This window comes from Scomber japonicus, chromosome 2 (genome assembly GCF_027409825.1).
Source record: "Scomber japonicus isolate fScoJap1 chromosome 2, fScoJap1.pri, whole genome shotgun sequence".
NCBI lineage: Eukaryota > Metazoa > Chordata > Actinopteri > Scombriformes > Scombridae > Scomber > Scomber japonicus.
Genome location: NC_070579.1, coordinates 26,227,734 through 26,244,778, shown reverse-complemented (window position 1 = coordinate 26,244,778; position 17,045 = coordinate 26,227,734). Strand labels below are relative to the sequence as shown.

At 40.8% G+C, this 17,045-nt stretch overlaps 1 protein-coding gene across 6 annotated transcripts in view; it reads left to right on the top strand.

Moving 5' to 3' along the window:
* The window catches only part of LOC128372834 (nucleosome-remodeling factor subunit BPTF-like), a 48,033-nt gene extending 32,068 nt beyond the window's left edge, over positions 1-15,965 (top strand). For 4 of the 6 annotated variants that reach the window (XM_053333057.1, XM_053333048.1, XM_053333023.1 and 1 more), the window contains 12 exons: positions 150-390; positions 550-833; positions 1,144-1,257; positions 1,632-1,793; positions 2,384-2,466; positions 5,185-5,410; positions 5,616-5,947; positions 6,722-6,895; positions 8,450-8,642; positions 9,219-9,303; positions 11,399-11,585; positions 14,893-15,965. In XM_053333057.1, coding sequence (XP_053189032.1) covers positions 150-390; positions 550-833; positions 1,144-1,257; positions 1,632-1,793; positions 2,384-2,466; positions 5,185-5,410; positions 5,616-5,947; positions 6,722-6,895; positions 8,450-8,642; positions 9,219-9,303; positions 11,399-11,585; positions 14,893-14,929 — 2,118 coding nt within the window. In that variant the 3' untranslated portion in view covers positions 14,930-15,965. Of the gene's footprint in view, positions 1-149; positions 391-549; positions 834-1,143; positions 1,258-1,631; positions 1,794-2,383; positions 2,467-5,184; positions 5,411-5,615; positions 5,948-6,721; positions 6,896-8,449; positions 8,643-9,218; positions 9,304-11,398; positions 11,586-13,887 lie in introns of all 6 variants that reach the window. The other 2 variants (XM_053333032.1, XM_053333040.1) reach the window with 2 other exon arrangements.
* The last annotated feature ends 1,080 nt before the right edge of the window (positions 15,966-17,045 follow it).

The following is a 17,045-nucleotide window of genomic DNA, read 5'->3' as shown; positions in this document are numbered from 1 at the left end:
AGAGACTTTCTCATTCAAGTGAATAAAAAGGTGTGCTCAAAAATTACACTAGTGCGTGAACATAATTTATCTCTACATGTTTTTATTTAATTGCAGTGAACTGCTTTGTACCTATTTACAAGCCTCCTTCTTATCTCTGCCCCCCACAGAAGCAGCAGGCTGGGTCAGGTGTGGATCGGCAGGCTGGTGTCGGTGGTACCCAGCAGGCTCTGACAGTGATGGTTCAGGGTCAAGGTCAGACAACCGGCCAGCTGCAGGTCATACCTCATGGTGTCACCGTCATCCCAGGGCCCGGTCAGCAGCTCATGCAGGCAGCGTTGCCCAATGGCCAGGTGCAGCGCTTCCTCTTCACGCCCCTGGCTTCAGCTGCTACACCCACGTCAAGCACAAGTATGAGAAGAAACAAGCACAAATCTGAGTTGTGCATTTTAGGACAGATTAGTGTTTATCCTTCCTGACTCAACAAAATCACAAAAACTCTTATGCTTTGACGTTAAGTTTCATTCCCACAATGTCATTTTCATGTTCAACCCACCACTCTCTCTCCAGCCACCACAGTTGCCGGCCAACCCAACTCCACCTCCACCAAATCCCCGGCCCAGCCAGCTCAGCAGGCAGCCTCCCCCGTCCAGGCAGGGACAGCACCGCTGGCCACCACCAGCCCCTCTTCTTCAGCCACCCCACAAGGCCAGTTGCCCCCCCAGACGCAGGCCCATATGCCCATTCAGTCTCCCACCTCGCTGCAGGTGAAAACGCCAGGAGGAACCGCCCAGCTGCAACTGCAGCAGACACCCCAGCTCATCAGCATGTCTGGACTGCAGCAGCAGGTACAGGTATGATTAGAAAAGAAACTCAGTGGTTGGTACTGGAAAGTTAACCACAACGTCAGTGCACAAACAGCTGTAGTTCACATAACCTCCAGTAATTTAGTAACTGGACACTGCACAGGTGGAGCTACATGGTGTCCAGACTGTGTTAGTAAATATAACTGTCACCATTTTTCCATTCTGCATTTCCCAATTCAAACTATGATGTAGCTTACTTTGTAATTTAACCATCTAAATAAATGATTTCTATAAATCAAAACCAAGATTTTCTCTTCAGTTTTGTTCAATTTGTGTACCTTCTGTGTTGTGGCTGCAGGTGTTGGCCCAGCTGCAGGCCCAGCAGGGTGGAGGCTCTCTGCCACAGCACATCAAACTCCAGCTTCCTATCCAGATACAACAGACTGGGACCACCTCAGCTCAGGGAGGACAGGTAGTGCAGCCAGCCTGCTAAACAAGACTAAATTACACTACCTCACAGGACCTTGCTGATGTTTTTTTAATCTCAGTAGATCATCAGAAAATTAGAATTATTCTGTATTTTATACTCCACCTTACTTTTAGAATAGAAATATGGAGCCATACTTTTTACTTTACAGCTTGCTGTAAACTGTTTTACAAGTAAACTGTTTTACTACATCTGTAATGGTATAACTGCAATATTTACCAAAATGAGAATAATTTAATTTGAAAATGTTGACATTAAATAAATGTAGCTTCATTTGATGTATCAGTTGATTGATCACCACTGCTTTGGACATTTTGGCTGGAGTATTCAATCTTATAATCTTTTCTCTGTCTTCATAGATTGGGAACGTGGTGACCATCCAGGCAGCCTCTGTCCAGGAGCAGCTGCAGAGGATCCAGCAGCTCAGAGAGCAGCAACAGCAGAAGAAGAGACAAGCTGCAGAGGCCAAAAGAGAGCAAGCTCTCAATGCAGCCAGCCAGAGCGACATCATTCAGAAACAGGTGTGTGTGTGTGTGTGTGTGTCTGTGTCTGTGTGTGTGTGTGTGTGTGTGTGTGTGTGTGTGTGTGTGTGTGTATATCTGTATGTGTGCTCAAGCAGCCATCATTGCCAGGTCATCCATCTCAGTCCAAAACTCACTCTCTCTGCCGGCCATCAGTACATAAACAGTCACCATCCTTCAACCCTTCAGCAAGACTGGGTTTATTTTTACAGCTCAGACTCTGTCTCTGTATGGTGGACGTAACACTGCCAGTACTACTCACTCTCTCTCTCTCTCTCTCTCTCTCTCTCTCTCTGTCTCTGTCTCTGTCTCTGTCTCTGTCTCTCTCTCTCTCTCTCTCTCTCTGTCTGTCTCTCTGTCTGTCTGTCTGTCTGTCTTCATGAAGACATACTATACTTCTGATTATTGTGCATGTAGTTGTACATATGTTCCAGGTTTTTGTCTCACCATACGCTGGTGTAAGCCTGTGGTGTGGACTACCTGGTCACATTTAATAATAATCAATTTGTCGTACACATAGAATATCATTGAACTGTAAGTATCTTTTCTGCTGTTAAAACTTGATGTTTGCTTTCTGCATCACGTTTTAGGTGGTGATGAAACAAAATGCTGTGATTGAGCATCTCAAGCAGAAGAAGACCATGACGCCAGCAGAGAGAGAAGAGAACCAAAGGTTAGCTGTGTGTGTGTGCGTGTGCATGTGTTTGTTAAGAGACAGAGGAACAACATGTGTAAATCACTTTAATGTGCATATTCTCTACAATTTGTTACTCTGTCATGTGTAAATATGTAAATAGTACTTTGTGGGTGTTCAGAAGTATCTTTTGCTGGGCAAAAGATTTATTTTGTGTTGTGGGTCATGAGAAGAGATAGACTTGAGACATTTTTCACAAATCATACTGAAAGCACTGTGGCAACATGTTTTTGAAGTGACATAGAAACAGAGACAATGACCACACACAAGATGTTACAGTATAGAATCCTTATTTGTGGGATGTCCGCTACAACGTCGTCTTATGTGTCAATTTTATGGGACTGTAACATCACCACCAAGGCAGTATATACATTATCCTTTCCTCTCTGTTTTTGAGTTTTGTCCAATATTACATTGGGAGGCTCTACACAGCATGGGAACTTTTGGATGTGTAACCACCAACAGCTGCACGTCCTCGCTGTGACCCGACAAGCAAGAACATAAAGACTAATCTCTTATAAATGAAAAGAGTTTGACAGGAAAATTACACAATGTCCTTCTAGTCGTATACTGATCTGTAGGGATGTAGCAACTAAAACATCTTTTAGCTTGACATCATCAGACATAAAATAAACATATTGTTCATCATAGCTTCCAACTAAATGCATACTGTCAGGGACCAGCTTCTGTTGGTATACTGGCACTGTTTTGAAAATGACAGTTTTCAGTAGTTATTTCCTGAGTGCTAGGTTTTAGAAAATGAGTTAGTCTATTTCTATCTTGTAAAAGTTGCAGTTTTATTCTGAGTTCCTAGGACAATGAACTTAAAAATAAAATCCATAAAATAAAAGGAAAAGTAGTGCAACGATGAGAAATACTTTCCACCTTCTTTCCTTTTCCTTTTCTATGTTGCAGATAGATTATACTCTGACCTATAGTTGACCCTGTCAGCCATGTGTTTATGTCCACAGAAGGTGTGTCAACACTGTGCCCATTCACACAGACCTGAAATACCAAAACCAGACTAACGTGACATCACTACAGCAACTCTGTCTGTTGTCTGTCTCTTTGCTTATTTTTCATCCTTTTTCCATTTCTTCATGTCATCCTTTTCTCTCACTTTTTCTCCTAAGACACCATTCAGTCGGTAATAACCAGGAGCTCTGACATCAGCTTGCATGTGTTTGTGCCTGCTGTTTCTCCTGCACTTCCACGCTGCATTAACAGTGTGAACTTGAGGTGACCTATCTTTGACCTCAGCAGCCATCATGGATGCGTTGGTGTGTCGTTCACACAAACGTACACTGGACAAGACAGACACTCAACGTGAACCAACAATTTTCAATCTTAGTTGTGAATGTTAGCGAACGCAAGTGAACATACACTGGACGTGGAGCCATAAATTATCTCGATTTACTGTAATATACTGATGCTCAATTTTGACAAAACACTGGCAGTCCCAAGTGATACAAGGTCAAGGTTGGAAATGGTTTATATCTGAGTGTTTCCTTGATTCATATTTATTTTACTTCTCTTGCTTTGCAGGAAATTATGTCACCACACTGTGTTGGATCTTACACATGATCCTGAACCCCCATGTGTATTTTAACTTGTTCGAATTTGCGTGTATGACCTCTCTTCCTCGCTTTCCCATGTTTACAAGAGCAGCGAGGCTTCCCATTAGTCCTCTATCTGTTCATCTCTCACCATACCTCTCTTCCAACTCTCAGCCCCACTCCCATATTACTGAAGCGCACACAAATAAACAGTGAAGAATCAAACACCCCTCCAACATCTGTGAGACACGTGGCCCAGTAACACAACTAGCTGGTTCTCACAGGGATGATGACACAATCGCTGCCAGTTTTAGGAGGTAGCCATGCTAACTTCAGGATTACAGAAGGCTATGTTGTTTGATTTCTCGGTCAATTCATGCGCAAAGTGTTTACACTCATCTGTTTTATTTTAGAAGTTGAAACCATGTATCCCCTGAGCAAGTTGTTTTTGGATAAAACTAACTGTTTTTTGTTCGACTTTTTGTGTTTTAGCCGTTATTTGATAGTTCACAGCAGCGAAAGGAAAGATTTAGAAAGATGGGGATGAGACACAAGAAAAGTGTAGTGAGAGTCAAACCCAGGACCACCAGAATGCCTCAAGGACCAGTGTTGAGAGAAATGCTTTCATTGTTCATTGACACACACATTGCCATTTCTTGCATGTGGAAAGTTAGATGTTCCAATTTTGAAGTAGCCAATAGCCACGCAGGTTGTACTTTCCGAAACATTGAAGCATTGTTTGGATTAATATTCCGCTCCTGCCCACAAGTGTATCAGAGGGATAACTTTCTTCCTCTGTGACTTCAACTGTACCGACTTTCTGACCTCTAGATTCAGATATGTGATAATCCTTTCCCTCCATGCTCTTTGATCCTTCTCCTTTTTCTCAGCAGGAGTATTATGTGTATTTTATTCCTTAAAAATAGCCCTATTCCACTTGGGTCCTCATTAGATTCAGTAGAGCTATTTCTTAAGCTGTGTTTTAGGTGAGTCTTAAGTTTTTTGGGCCTGTTCATCCTCAGCATACAGTACAGTACTATTCTGTACAACATCTTATTTATGATCCTCTGTAACTTATAAAGGGTTAGGCGGATGTAGTTAATTCATCTCCCACTCTCCCTTCTCCTGTCTGTCTGTCCAGGATGATCGTATGCAACCAGGTGATGAAGTACATCCTGGACCGGATAGACAAGGATGAGAGGCAGGCCGCCAAGAGGAGAAAGAAAGAGGAGGTGGTGGAGGCAAAGAGGAGGTTGGCCAATGCCAGCAAGCTCTCATCACTTCTTTACCGGCACAAAGAGAGCCTCAAGATGGAGATCCTGAAGAAGAGGGCGCTTCTCGACAAGGAGCTGCAGCTCGAGGCCCAAGTATGGAGGGAGAGAGGGAGGGACATAAAAGGGAGGGCGAAATCTGTTTCAACTGAAATATTATGTTGTACATTGCACATAACAATAGGTACATGAAAAGTATATTTAAAACATTATTGAACAGAAATGACAACATCTGGCTGTAGCTCATTAAGGTACTCCCCACCTGTTGTAACCTCCTCTGTCCTGGCATTACACTCCTCAGGAGGAGCTAAAGAGGGACCTGTTGCGGATGCGGAGGGAGAAGGAGAGGGCTCAGGCAGCAGCCCAACAGGCAGCCCAGGCCGCCGCCGCTGCCGTCGCTCACAGCCAGCAACAACACACTCTAGCACGCACACACGGCATCACCACTCAGCACCACCTCACCACAGCCGTCACCTCCGCACACAAGAGGAAACGTGAGGAGGAGAGGGAGACGCCGACGACGGCAGCAGCAAAGTCTAAGAAGAAGAAGATGATCTCGACGACGAGCACCAAGGAGAGCAAGAAGGACACCAAGCTCTACTGCATCTGCAAGACGCCCTACGATGAGACCAAGTATGATGACGCGCTGTTCAATACTTCATTACCTTAATAGGGCACATTCAAACACTGTTTTAAAAAATATAATTCCCAGTGAGAAAAAACAACAATCTGGGTGGAGTCTACAGCTCTGAACTTTGCTGGTCAAACATAAGCCTCCATGTGTAAAGCACTCATTCATTGGTTGTAGAATCAATATTAGGACGAGGGATGGAATTTCATTTAAATTTAGTTTGATGTGTAAACGCCAGTTATGTAGCCAACTTCCTGACTAGTCTGGAAAAAAAGTGAAACCTGATTTGTTGCATCAATGTGGCCACGCATCAAGTAAAAAAAACAACCAAAAAACTCAAAGCGGATCTTTGCATCTTGCCTCTCTGCTGCGTCTGCAACGTTCCTTTTTCTAATGTCAGTTCACACAAATTCAGCTCATCTCGAACAAAAAACGCTATCTGTGTAATCTGCCTAATCTACACAGTTCTTCAGATGTGGTGGAAACATAAACACACTCTCTGAAGGGACTTCTACTTCCTGTCTACTCTAGCGGTACACCCTCAGGCAGAGAGTGAAATCTATTACATGTCAAATTTTATTCATATACAATAAACACCCCACTGTGGTTACTACTGCTACTACTATCTATTTACCTTTACTGAATCAGGATGTCTCATGATATATTATCTCTTCTACAAGAGAGACCTGGAAACACCAGCATACAGTCATAAAAAATGTCTTAACTGTGAGACCTTTAATAATAAAACCATCTCTGTGTCCTGCTTTTCTCTAAAGGTTCTACATTGGCTGTGACTTGTGTACCAACTGGTATCACGGTGACTGTGTGGGCATCACAGAGAAGGAGGCCAAGAAAATGGATGACTACATCTGTGTGGAGTGTAAACGAGGCCAGGAGGGCAGTACAGAGGAGCTGTACTGTATCTGTCAGACACCCTACGACGAGTCCCAGTAAGGAGCTGTGTGTGTGTGTGTGTGTGTGTGTGTGTGTGTGTGTGTGTGTGTGTGTGTGTGTGTGTGTGTGTGTGTGTGTGTGTGTGTGTGTGTGTGTGTGTGTGTGTGTGTGTGTCTGTCTGTGTCTGTGTCTGTCTGTGTGTGTAACTAGGAAACACTAGAAAATATCAGTGAAATGTATTTATTGCAGCACCACGAGAGTATGCAAAGTAGGGGTGTGACGATACACTCAGCTCACGAGACGAGACATGATGTTGGGTTCACAAGATCGAGATGAGATTTTAACTATATTTTGAAGAAAACTTCAATGAGGAAATATATGACTTTTATTTTATTTGAAATTCACAAAATGGAAATAATGCAGGTTCATTTTGAAATGTTTTAACTAATCATCTTGTAATGAATCACTTCAGTTCTACTTTCTAATTATATAATTATAATGCAGTATGCAGCAATGTAAAAGGTTTCTCCATATAGATAGGCATTTTATAGATAGATAGTTTTGGTATTAATGGAAACCATAAATACAAAAGTTAGATACAAACACAAATACTAAAAAGTAAATTATAAAGAATAGAAAAAATTCTAATATATAAATATAAATTAAATAAAGTATCCAATTATCACAAATTATAACATATTGCTAATAAAAAAACAAATAAAAGTAAATTGCTTATGCTTGCTACTTATGAATTGTGTTAATTGTGATAATTTGGTAGTGTGACTCGTTTTACTTTTTGCATCATTACGCCAGGTTCATACCGGACGCGGAATAATAATCAAATGCACTGTAGCTGTACTATAAAATAAGCTGTGGCAAATTACAAAGGAGGATATAATCATTTTAAGAAATAAATATGTAAATGTACAGATGCATACCATGTCTTACTCAAACTGGACAGGACAGGAGGTTTTATAGGTAATGCAGCAGTTTACAGTCTTGCTGTTTATCATTAAACTGATCAGACAGACATGCACCTGGTACAGCAAGTGCATGTAATGAACTGTTATGAACCAGCTACTAGGATAGAAGCACCAATGAATGATTTGAAATCACACATTTGACTGTTTATTTTATCCTCTAGTCTTGTTTTAACTCAAACCAGATATGTGACTTTTGTAGCTGTGTAAGTAATGGAATCTATGCTGCATTTGTTTATTTTGGATGTATTTTGCAATAATTGGATTTCCTGTATGCCACTTATTACTTTCCTGTTTACTAAAGCAATTAAGGTCTTGTCAAGAAATGTAAAGCTTATGGTAATGTAGTTTATTTGTGTATACTTAAAAAGGAATACAAAGTCGTTTTAAAAAGTTCCCCCACAAAAAGTGAAGAAAGACTTCTATTGGCTATGATTATAGCCAACATCCCAAGGCTACACCCCCAGAACTGTAACCATAGAAACATAAACAAAATTGGTAACTTCAGCTTTCTTGCAGATGTGTTTGTTAATGTCAATAATGAATCAATATTGGAGGAAATTGACACATATGAAAGCAAGGCAGTCATATAAACTGGTCTGTAAGTAAAAGTACTTCCCGTCTTCCCAGGTTCTACATCGGCTGTGACCGGTGTCAAAACTGGTACCATGGTCGCTGTGTGGGCATCCTGCAGAGCGAGGCCAACCACATTGATGAATACGTGTGCCCGCAGTGTCAGTCGACAGAGGACGCCATGACGGTGTTCACACCGCTCACAGAAAAGGACTACGAGGGCCTGCGGAGAATCCTGCGCTCCTTACAGGTGAACAGGAGATACGCAGATAATTCATGTTAACAGTGATGTAGTGGATGGAGTAAATGTGGGTTTGTAGTAATCAAATACACATTGTTTCATTTAACTCAGCCCCAGTCCTCGAGCAGCTGCTGAAGCAGCAGCAGCATTACAACAGTAGTTTTATTACCAGCGATAGGCCGAACACTAACACAGCTCCTCGTTGGCCCACAAAAGTGTAAAAGCACCAAACAAAAGTCCTCTCTGTCCGTCTTATCTGATGGGTTCTTCTCCCCAGAGCACTAGTTGGACAACTGCCTGGTCCAAGGCTTTTTTTTTCTAGTTCCCCTCCTCCTCCTCCTCCTCCTCCTCCTCCTCGTCCTACCGCCTCTCCTGTCATTTTCTCCTCCTCTCTGCAGTGCTCTGCATGTCTGTGTGAGAGACATAGAAGTGGGGAGGAAAGCTCAAGAGAACATCTGTGTTGACCCACCTGCTTCCAGTGTCATTTTCATGGTGCTGTTTGTTTTTCTTCATTGGGTTCAGCTTTCTCAAGTGTCTTTTCTTTCTCGTTATCCCTGTTTCGGCCCCTCCCTCTCTCCCCTGCAGGCACATAAAATGGCGTGGCCGTTCCTCGAGCCTGTGGACACAAACGACGCCCCGGACTACTACAGGGTTATCAAGGAACCAATGGGTGAGTGGAGGGATTAGTGCTGCTAAAAAAAAAAACGTCAAGACGTCGTCTGTATAACACACACACAAACATAATCATGAAAACCTGACAAGAATCTTTGAAGGTTAATGTTTTCCTGCTACTGTTTCCCTTATAAAACTCAGCAAACATTTGTGTCAATGTTTTTGCCCGTTGAGGTCAGTTTTAAACCTGGACACCATCTGGAATCGGTCTTTCATCTGCAATGGATTTGTAATGCATTGTTCTGGTCCAAGCCATGTGTGACATTTACTGGTATGTGTGTGGACAAGATAGAAACTTCTAAGTTCACCCAATACAATAACAGATCTGAGTAGCTTTTTTTTTATTTTATTCAAATGCATATCAGTGAGGAAAATCACTATAATCACTCAAATTCTTTAAATGTTGTCGCTCGTTTTAGCTCATTTACTTAAAATTGCCTATACTTTAGAGGCCATTATTTTCCACAGCATTTCTTTTCAGATTGTGGAATGTGTTTTTCCTCCCTTGCAGACCATTGATTTTCATTCATGGTCGGCTTTATTGTTTTTTTTTTGTTTTTTTCATCAGAAATGCAGCAAACCTATTTTGTAAAGGTGTGTTCTAGTACATGTGGGAAAGTTGGACACTGGACTTAGCTATGTTTTTAAATGCTGGAACCTATTACTAAAGCATGTTGCTGTGAGCCTTTAAACTAGAAAGCGGCACAATAAAACACATAAAATACATAATCACTCCCCCACTGACCCAAAACGTCAGGAAGCTTATAAACATTAGGAAGCTATAAAAGAAAAACTGTGATGCTCTTCAACAGAAAAACATAATTTCTTACCACACTATATCTTATTGATTTTAATCATTAATGTAGGCCTACGTTTAGTTTATGGCTCTGTCATGTAGAGGAAATGTAATTATCAGATTGTGTCTCTTTATTAGCAAATACTGAATTACTCAGACTGGGATTGGGAGTAATCCCTATTCTTCCCAGTAATGCTGTTTTCATTTGGCCATTGCTTTATGCGTTGGAAGTGACACCCAGTTTCTATATCTTAAGCATTACACCAACACCAGCGTCAAGAGGCCAGCAGGGAGGAAGCCCTCCAACTCAGATCAAACCGGCCATGTAAATGGGGACTTACGTCAACAGAGCCTTTTTGAACTTCCACACAAACAAACTGTTAATGAGCTGGTCAGGGTCTGCCGGACTCCCTGTGGAAAGGGACCAGCCCCACACTCAGCTCCTGTTGGCCTGATCCTGGAAACTCTAGTCCTCCTCCTCACGCTTCCACCGCAAGAAAAAGACCTTGTTGCTTTTCAAAAAAAAAAAAAAAAGGCTGTTTGGCTGCTGTAGCTTCAGCCGTTGGTAGTTTTGGAGGGGTTTGAGATGAAATCTGGTGACGGAGAAGAAGGAGGTCTTTGATATTGACCATGAGGTTTATAAGCCCCTGGCCAGCTGGGTGGGGGTTAAGGAGGTTAAGAGTAGGATATGTTTGTTTAAAACGCTACCCCGGGTACGCCGTGCAGAGCAAACCACCGGCGGCAGCAGATTATATGAAGGCTCGGCTGTTGCCAGTTAGCTTCTTCGGAAACTCAATCTTACTTTTATCCAGTTTCTAACTCAATATAACGAGGATAGTAACACTGTGAAACTCTCATTGGACTGTAGAAGAGTTAGATTTTTGTATGGATTTCATTTCTCAGGAATGACACATAATGATGCTCTCCTCAGGAATGACAAATCGGTCAGATCTCAGTTGCTGATGTGAAAGGCTGAGCAGATTGAGGTTAAACGCTGGCAGTGGTTTTGGATTTTTTCTGTCACATATAAAGTGATGAACTGTGCTCCCAGGAAACATATTTGAACGTCTGTCAAGCATATGCCACATAAGCTGCAATTACTTTGAAGCAAGCATGCAGAGTTGTCGATTAGCAAAGCCAGATTTTTATCTACTGTTTCCTCATGTGTGATGTTTGTCTCTGGCAAGTGCTTGTAATCACATTTGTAGTTTTTTGTAAAAAAATTTTTTTAATCCTTTTCTGTTGCAGTGTTCATAAGATTGTTAATCTAATACATTTTTAAATGCTTTTTTCTTAGACCTTTCTACCATGGAGGAGAGGTTACAGAAGCGTGAGTATGTGAAGCTGACTGAGTTTGTAGCGGACATGACCAAAATCTTCGACAACTGCCGCTACTACAACCCCAGTGACTCGCCCTTCTACCAGTGTGCCGAGGTTCTGGAGACCTTCTTCGTCCAGAAGCTCAAAGGCTTCAAAGCCAGCAGGTAAGAGCATGGTGACAATAATGATGGTGATCATTATCAGCATTGATGAGGAAAACACACACAACATTAGGGCCCTATGAAATCCGTTTAAATTTTTTTCCCTATTCTGTTTTCATTTCCTGAATTCTGTGTTTTTAAGCACATTTTGTCCTTAGAGAGTCTTAATCCTGTGGTGGATTAATCAAATTAAAATAATTTAAAAAACAACAGTATTCAAAATTTGTGTTGAAGCATCACAACATTGCACTATTTTCTAATGAAAAAAAGTGCTTCAATATGAAGATATGTAAGAGCTGTGGCCTAAAGTAATCCTCCACATTATTGTGAGTGATCACACTGTGCGCCCTAAAACAATTACAATCACAAAATAACATTGGTTAAACCAGGCTTATAGTTTGGATACTGCTCTGCTCTGAATTTAGCTGTTAGTGTCAAATTCCTGATTTTTTTTTGGATGACCTAGCCAAGTGTCAGGGGGCCTCACTGAAATTGTGTGTGTCTGTGTCTGTGTCTGTGTCTGTGTGTGTGTGTGTGTGTGTGTGTGTGTGTGTGTGTGTGTGTGTGTGTGTGTGTGTGCTCACCAAAAACAAATGTACCATAACGCAATTCAGTTTTCAATAGGTGTATTAAATCAAGCAAGCAAAACAACATTGGTATGTGTTTTTGTGCATAACTTGTCCCACAGAGTTCAAACCACTCGGTTAAGAGTCAGTTTACTTCAGTCCAGTTTCACAAACATAAAAGAAAGATAACTAAAATGTCCACTCTGGGTTTTAGCGCGGATCCCTGCAGAATCAGAGGACAGAAGCTGCAGCAACCCGTGAATGTCTCCAAAACATTTTAGAGACTTACAACATAGCTTTTTTTCCTGTTCATTCACTTTAGGTGCTGTGAAACAATGCTTAAGTGATTTTTTTTTTTTTTTTTTTTTTTTTGTAATACATAAATTCATATTTTTATACACCCTGATTTTTTTTTCTTCTTCATAAATCCATATTTTTGGCAAATTCCATGATATTCCATGTTGATTCCATTGTTATTATCAAATTCCGTGATTCCACCCATGTTTTCCGCATCATGGAAATCATAGGGCCCTACACAAAATAGCAGCAGATGACAGACTAGCCTGAGAGCACTCACCCCACCCCAGCAGGCCATTAGCAGCTCCAGCTGTGCTGCTATGTAGCCGGCCCTGAGCCCTCTGGAGGTTGGGTAGACGTTCTCCATTGAGACCAATAAGATGTTTATTCTCATGATGAAATACATTACAGACACTAGTGGAGTTCATTGACTCCTTCTTCTCTTTGATTTTTCTGGGTCACCATCTTGTGTTTCTTCTTCATTTCAAGGAATGATGGTCATGACTGAATGCTCATACTTCCTGTAGGCTTGTTCTGCCTCTAAAACAATAATGTGTACATGAGTTGTTGTTTTTTCCTGCTCACAGTTTGAGCTTTGAGTCACACCCTTCATGCTGTACAAGTGGATTTTGGTGGTAGCTTCATGAAACACACATTTCATTAATAACATATCAGCTTCAACTTTTCACCATATAATTAAGGTGCATATCCTGCTGCTATTTCATGTTTTTATGGAGTTTTGGAAGATTTAGCCCTCAGAGCTTTTATTAACTTTTATTTACTATAGAGAATTATAATTCTGTTTTAAAAGCAAAAACTAACTTTACTATTTGACCAAACAATTTATGCAACATAGACATTGGTGCTCAACTCAGTTCAAACCTGTTGGATCAGATCTTTTCAGTTTTGGGCTGAGAATCAAAGCTCTATTTCACCCAAACCCATTTCAAGCAATGTTTTTCCATACTTGAGGAGGTTGTGTCATTGCTGCTGCTACAGTACTACAGTACTGCAGCACAGGAGCACCTGATTATCACAGATGGTCCAACCAATCAATAACTCCACTCTCTGCTTGGTGCTTGGTTGTGCCTCTAAATTCACCTCACTGCATTGCCCTCGCTGCGTGATGTGGTTGCTGGGTGGATGCACACTACAAGATTTTGATAATGTTTAGCTGCAGTCAGCTTAATTCATTTATGGATATCATACTTTAATTATACAGTTGTATAAATGGCTTTTGGTTATTATATAATTTACTGAGGAACAAGCTGAGCATTTCATGGTGGGAAGAATTGAGCTTTATTTCTATGATTTCAACTCTGATGTCTTAATGAGTTGAGGAAGTCTTGTGGTTTGCATCCAGCTGTCTGTGCCTACAATGGTGATGTGCTTCACCTGCATGTATTTACACCATCCATTCTCTCTCTCTCCCTCTCTTGCAGATTGTGATGTCAAAACTCCTGGGTGCCGGGGTCACTCTTAAAACAAACAAATAATTTGCTATCCCGGACGTTGCTGTTTTTCACTTCTTTAAAACAGCAATTAAAACAAAACTTTTGTAAGAAAGTTCATATATTAAACCACACTGTAGGTGTGAACCTTTTTTTATTTTAGAAGCAAAGGAAAGGAAAAAAAAGTTTCTACTGTCTAATAATGGCAGCCATGTTGGTAACACAAACGCATTCAAGGGAAAATGTATTTTCTTACACTTCTTGCAACAGACGACCGATATTTTGTTTATGTTTGAGTTGGATATGAGGCAAAATATGAAGTTTAGCTACGTTTGTCACTCTCTCTCTCTCTCTTGAGATTCAATTTTGAATAAAAACCAACAAAAAGCTATTGATTTTGATTGTGAAATCTGACTTAATTTCCACACAAGCTGATAACTTATCTTTTAATTTCATAGAACTGTTGTTTATCTTTTTGGTCATAACATGCTGCAGCAGAACATTTTTACCTCATTTCTTAGCTGAGAGTTTTTAAAAAAGAAGCATGCAACATTTATTAGTTTTTTTTTATTGGCTGTACCCATGTATAATGTTATTTTATGTGCATATTATATCTTTTTGTGAAGGATTATTTTCATGTTCTAAAGGAAATAATGGTAGAATCTGTAAAGATAGATTGGAGAAAAATCTAGTTTAGCTTTCCTGTTCTAAATATGGCGAGCTCGGCAGTCTCCAGTTTAAAACAAGTCCTTGTATATACACTGTTGGGCCGACATCACATCATACACTTCGATTACATTTCACCAACATGGCTGCTTGGTCTATGTCAAAATGTCTGACCCACTGGCATCCAATACATGTTTTTGTTTTGTTTGTTTTTGTTTTTTTGTATTTCCCCTAGTGCATATTTTTGTCATATTGTAAAGCTTTTAATAAAAAAGGAAACAACCAAGTTATCCAACTGTTTTCTTCCTCCTCTCTTTGCCGTCTCTGTAGGTCTCATAACAACAAACTACAATCAGCAGCCTCTTAGCTCCCTCCTAAAAACCAAGTGTCAAAAAGACAACAAGCCTTGCAGTTTCCTCTGAATGATTAAAAGCCCTGTGGTCCAAGTCAGGCTACATCTGAACCTGAACCCTCTCAGGAGAAGAGCTCCCAGCTCCCAGCTGAAAATCAGCTCGCACTGGTGTCACAGTTAAAGCTCAACAATACTGGCACCGTGACTGGACGAGAGCCCATCCTCCAACATCCTCCCTTTTCATCCAAAGTGTCATTGGGACGTAATGACATAAGTCCCACCTTCAAAACGGGGGCAGGACGGCTGTGAACTGGTTTGGCTGTCTGTTTTGTTCTAACAAGCCCCTCTATGAGAAGAAAGATCCAGATGAGAAGTGGTGTGGCAGATAAAGTTGGCAGGCCTGATGTTCAGTGGCAGTCTGATCATACGGCTGCAGCCAACTCTTAAGAGCTGCCATAAATCTGTAGCTGATCACTAACTTTGTGTTTCCTATATAGCAAAGTGTCAGCTTTGTTCTTCCTAACCAGAGGTGCAACTCTCATTTCATCCTGTCACTTTGAATATGTCTGCTTTAAATTATAATGCACACTTTCATGACACAGATATCCCATTAAAATCCTGTTTATGATGTTAATGTCTTCATGTGAGCATGGTCAAAATGGCCAGTTCATGCTGCATATGATGCTTAACATACAGGAGCTGCAGCCTTCATCTTCACGCACCTTGGAGTCCATTCTTCAATTCTTTTTTTTTTTTTTTTTTTTACAATTGCATGACTTGAAACAGCATTTTATTGGTGCAGTAGGAGCGTACAGCTCTCTTTGTCCCCCACTGGAACCAATCAGCATTCAGATCCACTATGTTCAGTTAATGTCAGGCACAGTGTAACCCTCTACATGCCCTGATATTTTAACTGATAAACCATTATTTTTCATTTGACCCTCAGGTGGCCTCATGAAACACATTCAGAAGTGAATGTGTCCATCAGTGGTACATTTTACTACATTTTACTACATTCCCAGTCTCAGTATTATGTTGCTGAAATGCCCCATTTGTTATAGAAGCTGTATTTCAGAAAAATAGTCAAGATTAATTTTTCTGTAAAATTAACATCACCCACGTATGGGTGTAGAGTCATCTCGGTCACTCAAGTAATTCAGGGGTCCTCATTTTGTCTGAGGGCCACTTCACTTAAATGTTAATTTCTAGAGGGAAATACCCAGGACAGGCCATTCCACCCACCACATCCTGCCCCTCCTCTAACTTTTTTTCCCCATTTTGTGTCCTTGTGATATGCAAGCGAAGAATGTTAAATAGCTCTCCTTGAAACTTGACCTTCTGAAGACTGTCAACGACAAGAAACGGGGAAATGAGACTGGTGGAAGTATTAGGCCTTCAGGGAAGGTGAAACTTGTACAAGGCTTAACTAACCCACATGTACTGTACCCTCCCTCTATACACATTCTGTCTTGTCAAATCTCTTGAGTCTGTAAGTCTCTCTCCCCTTATCTATCGGCCACTTCTTCCAGCATATTTCATTGAAGTTGACAGGTTGGCTCACATATGTCTCTCAACTCACCCTCAAAGCATGGTTAAGTAATTAGATAATGGACTTTTCCACTCATCAACTCAGTTATGTTGCGGTCTGTGGCAACATGTCTGGGAGTAAACTTTGAGTGGGGACTGGGGAGTCTTTGTACCATGGGGTTTGTATGAAAATTTTATAGCTGCATTTTTAGCATATTTGGGAACATTTTTGTAATCTGTGATTATCAGATTTGTAGGAGCGGAGCAGTTATGAGACACAGTAACAGTTGTCTTTAAGTTGATACTTTTAAATTTAGGCATTCGGTTTCAACTGTTTTTTAATTTTATGTGTGTTCAACCAGAGTTGAGAGATAATGTAGCTTCTGTCGTCTTTTCTGTGTTTGTGTGTCTTTCACACAAATTTTTGTCACTTTGTAATCTGATGATGTGCTTCATCCACTGTTTGTAATCTTTGTTGTATATGATGACTGTCCAAATATGTAGAAATGAGAGATTTTTAGAGCAGTAGAAACTTTTATTTTTCACTCTTTGAACCAGCAACTAAGCCCGCCTGTATATTTTAACTGTCTATTTTTTCTCTTTA